This window comes from Lepisma saccharinum, chromosome 13 (assembly GCF_977018435.1).
Source record: "Lepisma saccharinum chromosome 13, izLepSacc3.1, whole genome shotgun sequence".
NCBI classification, from domain to species: Eukaryota; Metazoa; Arthropoda; class Insecta; order Zygentoma; family Lepismatidae; genus Lepisma; species Lepisma saccharinum.
In genome coordinates, this window is record NC_139241.1 from 56829859 (window position 1) to 56838491 (window position 8633).

At 40.6% G+C, this 8633-nt stretch overlaps 1 protein-coding gene across 1 annotated transcript in view; it reads right to left on the bottom strand.

Annotated features, from left to right (window-relative positions):
- The window catches only part of LOC145997308 (uncharacterized), a 67813-nt gene extending 59393 nt beyond the window's left edge, over positions 1-8420 (bottom strand). The window contains exon 1 of the mRNA XM_083134210.1: positions 7789-8420. Within this exon, the coding sequence (XP_082990336.1) occupies positions 7820-8242 (423 nt within the window). The 5' untranslated portion in view covers positions 8243-8420 and the 3' untranslated portion in view covers positions 7789-7819. The remainder of the gene's footprint in view (positions 1-7788) is intronic.
- Positions 8421-8633: the final 213 nt, after the last annotated feature.

An 8633-nucleotide genomic window follows, 5' to 3' on the forward strand; every position in this document is an offset into this window, starting at 1 on the left:
ACAATAAATTCAAATAACTAAAGGTCCTCAACCTATTGCGATCTGTCCTTGGCGGTTCGTCTTGCGGCATGGATTAAACATACTATAGATTCCGGGAGTCCGGAATCCGGATCACAGTGCATACATAAAACAAGAAAAAGAATGTGAAAAGAAATAAAATAAACATAACTAAATAAAAATGACCCAATTATACTAAAATATAACTATGTGCTGGTATCTGTGAAGACCACTAACAATACTGTAATGTGTAATTTGTGACTTGTAATTTACATATAATAATCAAATCACTGTATTGGGAACCATGTATATGTATGTGTCTTATATATATATATATTTTTTTCTTTCTCTTCTTATATTTGTTTTATATATATATGTGTGTACTGTAGTAAAGGATAATTTAAATAAAGGTAGTGTGTGCAACAATAATGGGTGAACCGTAATACGAGCAACTGCCGTCCCAGTTTATATCAGAGGCACTGGGACATGCGCATACCCTCGAATGTATGCGGGTGGAGGTTAGGATACATTCGGGGGTTCCCCCATTATTGTTTTTTTTTTCTCCGATCCTAGGTTTCCTATCTCCAATTGTTCATTGCTACATCGCCCATTTCCTGACTCATTATTGCAAGATTTTACTGAATCTCCCTGTATATTATATATATATATATATATATATATATATATATATATATATATATATATATATATATATATATGGGTTTGATGCCCTGTGGAGGCACATAATGGTTTGGATCCCACTTTAAACTGTAGGTCCAGTACCGATTAGCCCTACTGTGCATAAAGTACACTTAAAACACCAACTCAATTAATCAATCTATGTATGTATATATATAATATATGTGATAGAAACAGTACATTTCAAAATACTTACAGTACAATTTATGAGTAAAATATCTTTCTGCAGGTTCCCCTTACTAAACGGTATCCTTGAGGACAAACGGAACGTCCAGGGTCCGGGACATCTACGATTTTATGGGTTCTGGAGAAAGACACCTTCGGTTCGATGGAATTTGGCGTGTCGTCAGCAACGAACTCTAGGGGCACGCGAGATCCACTCGCAATGCACATAGACAGCACAAGATACAGCGAAACCAAGCATATCACTGTTCCAAAACTCCTCATCGCTCCTGTGTTGAATCAATCGCACCGACTTGCCGAAAGCTCTTCCATAAGTGTGGTAAGGGAAGTCTCATATCGGGACCATCTTGACTTCCGGCTACCGTTCGGAAATTTTCGTTGTCAAAAAGTACACCAGCGGTAGCTACATGGTTAACGAAGATAGTGCCAGGTGTACATTTCAACTTAGTATTTCACAGGCGTCGCCGGAAATATTTGTAGGGGAACAGGGGGCGGGAGCTCAAGCCATTGATAGAACTTGAATAGCAGAAAATATAACGGGTGTGTAGAGGATGATCCTCTTTCAATCTGGACTGCATTCTTGCAGGCTAACGAGGAACTGGCCTCTGGACTCGCAGCCAGTAGCTATAATCCTCTTTGAGAATTGTGTTCCGTGCATGTGTGTTTGTGATCCATCTTCGCAGGTAGTAAGTCAAATGTGGCAGAAAAGCGAAGTGAAAATTTAAAAATCAAAATGGAGCATTCCATTATCCTGAATCTGTATTTTTTTAAAATTAAATGAAATGATGGAAACCAAAAATTTTTCACGAGCTAGTTATCATTCTGGGAAAGTATTCAAAGGGTAGTTATGTTTCATCAAGTGTTTAAGTAGTTTCAAAATTCATTGTACAGAAACCGTAAGAAAAATATGGCTTAACTTTTGGTCAAATGGTTACATTAATGTAAAAAATTTAGTTTGTGTGTCCCACCCTTGACAATGGAATTATCCTAATCTAGAAATAATAACAATAGTAATAATTATTATAATTGTTATTGCACAAAACTTTATAAACTAATAGAGAAACCAATTTTATTCCTATTGTTATCATTATTACATCTCCCACTACTGGAAGAGACCATACAAATCGTGTCGTGTTCTAGTAAAAGATTTCTATGAACGTCGATCAAACAGATTATCAAATTTCTGAAACAGAAATGAAAGAATTAAAAAAAAAACATGTTTCTCGCGATGGTTATTGTTATGTATGGCAGTTGGCAGTGGCAGAAAACAAGAAAGGCTTTGAAAAACTTTCCTTCCGAATTTGTATGTGCTCTTATACATAAACATTTAAAGTGTATCAATAATTTGTTTCAGTGAAAATTAAAATAACGACAAAGGTTTTTTTCTGTGTTCGAAGTAAAATCGGATAATTTAAAAAAAAAGTAGTTAAATGTTCTGTTTAATGAGCAGTTTCTTTTCCAGGAAAATGTATAACAATGAAGGTGGCTTTTTTTGTTTTTTATAGTTTTGTACACGTACGAAAAACGAATTTGAAACTGTTACTAAACTTTATATCCAATCCAAATAAATTATCGTTATGTTGTGTTATAAATACAAGTACCGGTACTAGTGAAAGACGTATAATTAACAGGTTTCTCAATTATTTTTTTTTAAATATGTGAAAGAACAATTTCATTTTTAAAAAATCTGTTCAGAGGGTGAGGGCGGGAGGTGGCTGTACGAGAAACAATCTTCAGAAAATAATGATTTCGTACCGATACAGTGGTGGAAATTAGGGGGGCAACTGTCCCCTCGAACTTTTTTCTACTTTTGCCCCCGCACTGTGCTAAATCTTATCTACAAAGGGAAAAATACTGTCTTTGGCCCCCAGTTTGGCATCCTCCCCCCCCACACACACACCTGTTTCGGAACCCAATCGCCGCCACTGTACCCAAACATGTAAGACAATTAAAGTTTATAGAATCACAAATGCGACGGGTTGCGCAAGGTTTAAAGCGTCAATACGGATCGCAACTTACCGATATGGTTCAATGGATCTTTCGGCACCTCCCTCGTCCGTCTTTGCGGTAGCCGTCAGGACATCCTCTGTCGGGTACTTTGATGACGTCCCAAGAGGAGTCGCTGCCGTTGAGGACTGTCGCTAGCATGTCCTCGAAGTCCTGCTCCTTCATATTGTAGAAAGCCACGGACATCCCCACCAATAGAGCAAGCAAGAGGGTAACTACTTTTCGAACATTCATGATGGTTTGGACACCAGCCTCGATACAGCTAGATGCTGCGTCTTAAACAGGAGTAATGAGAACGTTCTTCATGTCATAGTTATTTTCTTCCCAGAGCAGTTCCGCTCCAGTTTTTCCTGACCTTATTTCGTATGTTCTACATCCATCTCATCAACTTCCTTCCATATGGATATGGGTATTGTAAGGAGTGAACTTTGAATGTACCAAGCTTTTATCTTGGTACCGGGTAGTTAGACCTTAAGTTCCCCTACACCGAGCCCTCTGGAGGCAGTGACGATGTTCACCCTCCGGAGGGCGACCCTCGTGAGGGCAGACCTCATCCTCTGAGGGTGAGGGCGGTGGAGGGCGAGGGCGACTGCGATCTTGGAGGGTGAGGGCGACTGTGATTTCGGAGGGTGAGGGCGTTGGAGGGTGATTTCGACTGTGATTTCGGAGGGTGAGGACGACTGCGATTTCGGAGGGTGAGGGCGTTGGAGGGTGTGGGCGACTGTGATTTCGGAGGGTGAGGGCGGTGGAGGGTGAGAGCGACTGCGATCTCGGTGGGTGTGCGATGTGGAGGGTGAGAGCGACTTCGATCTCGGAGGGTGAGAGCGGTGGAGGGTAAGAGCGACTTCGATCTCGGAGGGTGAGGGCGGTAGAGGGTGAGGGCGACTGCGATCTCGGAGGGTAAGGGCGTTTGAGGGTGAGGGCGACTGCGACCTCGGAGGGTAAGGGCGGTGGAGGGTGAGGGCGACTGCGATCTTGGAGAGTGAGGGCGTTTGAGGGTGAGGGCGACTGCGACCTCGGAGGGTGAGGGCGGTGGAGGGTGAGGGCGACTGCGATCTCGGAGGGCGAGGGTGAGGTGAGGTTGATTCCAAATTAACACCTCTGGGGACGAAGCGTGGTGTCGCTGGAAGGGTAGGCACAGGCGTGTGGACGGGGTAAGCGGGAGGGCGTAAGCTCATGTTGTTATGGCTGTTGTGGTTTTAGAAGACATGTTAAAATATGGAAAACATAAACACTACAATATAAAATATACCATATTTCCTTAATCTCATTGACTGCGTTCGCGAATAGCCAAGAATGAAAAGCGAAGTAAAATAAACTAAGTATATAATATAATTCTTCTTTAGCTTGCGACTTTTTAAAATTATAATCCGTTTTACAAAATGATAGAATGGTAATGAAAACACTGGCAACACATCGATCACAGAGTTTCAGAAACGCATAAAACAAAATAATATTATGGAATGTAGCCGAAGCCCTCTCAGAAGCCTCACTGCATGCAAAGATCCAGTACCAGGCAGGGATGGAACTTCACTGTAATTATCATAAGACATAGAATTTCAGTTTTCTTGATTTAAGCGTCGTTTGATGATATTGAAACGGATGTAGAGGTGTAAAGGCTACGCAGACCAATGGGAAGCGAGTGCAGAAGAGAAAAGAAATTGAAATGTTTGCCTCCAGGTGGAAATTTGAGTGAAACACATACCTTCTGTTGAATGAGTGAGTTCCATTGGTGGGCACAGATGATAAAGGTCATTGCAGCGCTACTGATAACGCCACTGCAGCCTGTCGAAGTTTGAGTCCAACTTTATGCTCAAATAGGCTAACCGGCACTGGGCCTACAATCTAACTACTGTCTCCACAACGTTACCACACACAAACCTCAAAACACATCAAATGAAGAGTGCATCAATTGACACAGTTTCTTTGAAATGTTCATGTCTAATCTGGTCAGTTGAGTCAATTTTCGGTGCATCGTAAGGAGCTGCAGCTGATAAAAGTACTCTTTGATGCATTTCTCTGAGTATTTTCATGTGTCACAAGTGTATTGTTAGAAGTTTGTGCAGTTGCTGAGACAAAAGATTAAACCTATTTGTGTCGCGTGACACATTTTGTGTTCTATGTCGACTACGTCATCGGGGAAATCCTACGCAAGAATAACCTCTTCAATATCTACGTACTTATGTAAGTTGAGAGAGAGGGGGGAATAGAAAACGATAGAATGGAGCAGAAAAAGAAATAGAGAGGATATAGTTAAAGAAATATAGAAATGTTATAGATGGAGAGAATGGAAGAGATAAAGGAGAGATATAGAGAATGAGAGACGAAGAGATGGAGAGGAAAAGGGAAAGAAGAGATATAGAAATGGGTGAAAGGGAAACAGATAAGCTAGAAAGGAGAAAGAGACAGAGAATGAAATAGAGAGAATAAGACAGAAATAGAAGTAGAGAGAAGGGGAAAGAAAAAGAGATAACAAGAAATAGAGAATATAGAGAGAAAGTAGAAAGAGAGAGAGACAGACAGAGAATCAGGGAGGACAAGAGAAAATGAGAGAAGGATAATAAGAGAATAAATGAATGAGAAATAAGAGAGTGAGAGATAGAGAAAGAAACAGAGATAGGGTAGAAAGAAAGGAGATAGAGAGGGAAGCATCCAGGTAAAAGTTTCCGTAAATACACATAAAATATTTTACAATACAAGGTAGAAGAATGAGGATATGTTATGTACCAATACTATTCCGTTCATTTGTAAAAGTCAATTACATTTATAAAGCGAAACAAACAGAGACTTTCTATTGATTGTGATGCATTGCTGGACAGTCAGGGACATTTCAGGGTTGTAACAATCTCGAAGTCAATAGAATCAGTAACTGTACTACGTAGAAATTTAAGGGAATAACGTACATGTAAAATAGCAATAGAGAAAAATCACGCAGAAGCATCATGGTTGGCTCGGTAGCTCAGCCAGTCGATTTACGTGGCGGAGTGGTTAGTGCAGTGCGCTACTACGCCAGGGTTCTCGGTTCGAATCCCAGGGTAAGATGTGAATCTTTGTTTATCGTGATGAAAAATTGAAAAATACTGCAATAATTGGTAAGAGCTCGAAAGAGAAGATATGGAAAGATGTCTTTGTAAGTTATTGAATCCAAAGCACGGTGTGCAAGAGACCCTGGTTCGAGTCCTGGTTGTTGAAATTTTGGCCACAGTTTAACGTTTTGTTTTAGATTTCGTTTTTTTTAACTTAGTGTCGCTTTTCTTCCACTATTGGCTAATCGCGACGAAGAGGTGATTGCTAATATGATGAAATTCATGAAGGGATACTCACAAGAACACCCACGTCAAGGCAGCGATTTGAAACCAGGAGTCTTAGCATTGTACCGTGTTGTGCTAACCATTCCTCCACGGAGGTCGGCGTTTGGTTTTAGATTTCATAGACTAATTAGCAATACATGATTCTGTAATTCATCAATTCTGCGTCCGCACTAGCACGAGAATTTGTTATTTTGCTACTGAACCGTAGCTATCACAAAGTTTCAGGAAAATCCGACTTCGATTTATTGCGAAATTCTAACGGCAGACAAACCAAACAGTGAACATTAGCATCTTATAAGAAGCAATTCGTATCATCCTTAAGCATTCCTGTGTAGTTCAGTCATTCTACAGATGGCAAAAAAGTTATGAATGTGCCAACTAAGATAGGATGTATTGTACATTGTTAGGAGCGTTGAATGGTAAGAGGAGATGGGAGAATTTAATTGAGGGGTAATGACCGAATGCTTGGATCAGGAGAGAGGTCAAGAAGTGGTGGTTTTGGGGAGAGAAGTTCAGTTGTAGCTTTGGAGATTGAGTTTGGAGTGAGTCTGTCGTTTAAGTTCAGCAGGAACACTCAGTTTTATACTCTCACGACTTTGAGAACAGAGATATGTAATTTGGAGTTAAGTTATCGACAAGCAGTTAAATAGATTTCTGTATGTGTGAGATTAAGGAGCAGCTACATGACGAGGTCTACTGCACGAGACAGGTAAACCCTTTCATTAAAAATTACCGTAAAGGTATTTAAACCAACCTGTGTGTGACACCTTTCATTTCATACCGTGTCCGAAAGATGGAAGACCGTACTTGAAGCGAGCATACTTCGAGAATGGTCTAACAGTGCGATCTTGAAGTCATGGACTGGAAGACTGCAGCGCCAAATACGATCAGTAGATTTAACCGAGGACATATTGGTTTTCCACGATATAAACACTTGTTTTTCACCACAGAAGTTACATAGCATTTGCAAATGTACTTATACATACATTTCCACACATTAGAAGAACTACAACAAACAACTTGCTGACTTTCTACGTCTACCTCCGCGATTTCAAACAAATGAACAACAAGTCCACTTGTCACGTGACCGAGCCTGCAACCTTGGCGTGTTCTGCACTGTGATCTTGATACCTCGTGAACTTAACGCTTTCGAATTGTACTAGGTGACGTCACTTCCGCGAAGACCATACTCCAAGTATGTACTTTGAACATTTCGGACAGAGCCTAAGTTTTAGTTTAGATTATGTTAATTATACATCCTTCGCATGCTCTACGGAAGCCTAAGCTACTTGTTAGGAAGTAACGCATCCCATGGTTCGATCCCGGTACCTTTAAGTTATGTTGACGCACCGTGATTTAGTATTATTCATGGTGGTAAACTGCACTCAAGAGTGTTGTTTTACGAATTCATAACCGTGAGTGACTTTCCCAGTAACTGAAATCCTGTTCCTCTTTCCAATGTAATCTTTGGAACATGCAGGCAGGAATTTGGGTGTTTCCAATGCCAAGAAATGGGTCATAGCGTTACATAATGCCAAATGCGTTATCAACGGGTTAAAAACTAGTCCACAAGGAGCAAACAAATACTTACGTCCAACACATCCGTAGGTGATCTCCATACACTAGAACACTGCGAAAAAGTCAGGTATCCAAATACCATATTCGCTTTCATCATCATCATTATCATCATCGTCATCTTCTTCATCGTATTCTCCAAAGTGGATGACCGCTTCTATATGTTTAGATCCTGGAAACAGTTCTCTATCATTGTCTATTAACACATCCTCGTCTGAGTCACCAGCCATAAAGTTTATATCCAGTATGTTACCTGTGTCTGGATCTATTTCTAAGATCCCAGGGATTTCTAAGGAGAACGCGTCCTGGTTATCCTCATACTCGTTGTCCTCAGGACGAAATGACGGGAAATATTCTTCAGCCTCATCGGAATAATACACCTCGTTGAAGAGGGGATAGCTGGATGATTTCCTGAAGAGGAACGTGGACAGGACAGCAAGAGAGAGGCACAGTATAGACGTGGACGCCATAGTCGAGGCAGAAGCTAGACAAAACTGAAGTTCTCTTCCAGGCGACAAGAAGAGTGACACTCGCTTGAACTTTAACGATAAGAATTTTTACTATATTCTAATTGCTTTATCTCCGAAACAAGGATCCGGAGGTGGCACGGAGGGGGTCTTCTACAACATGCTGATTATGTGGTTTTATGTAACACTGCGTCTGGTTAGTGGGTCTGATGTTTCTTTCATAACAATATTCTGAGTGAAATGTTCTGGTTTGCAGCGGAAAGATAAGTTTGTTTTTTGTGGAAGATATGGCGTGACGGTTGTCCACTGACGCAAATAAGGAATCTAATCGTCTCCATAAATTTTATTGCAATGTCGATAGATCAATTTGTACTTTTTCTTTAACATTCTACAT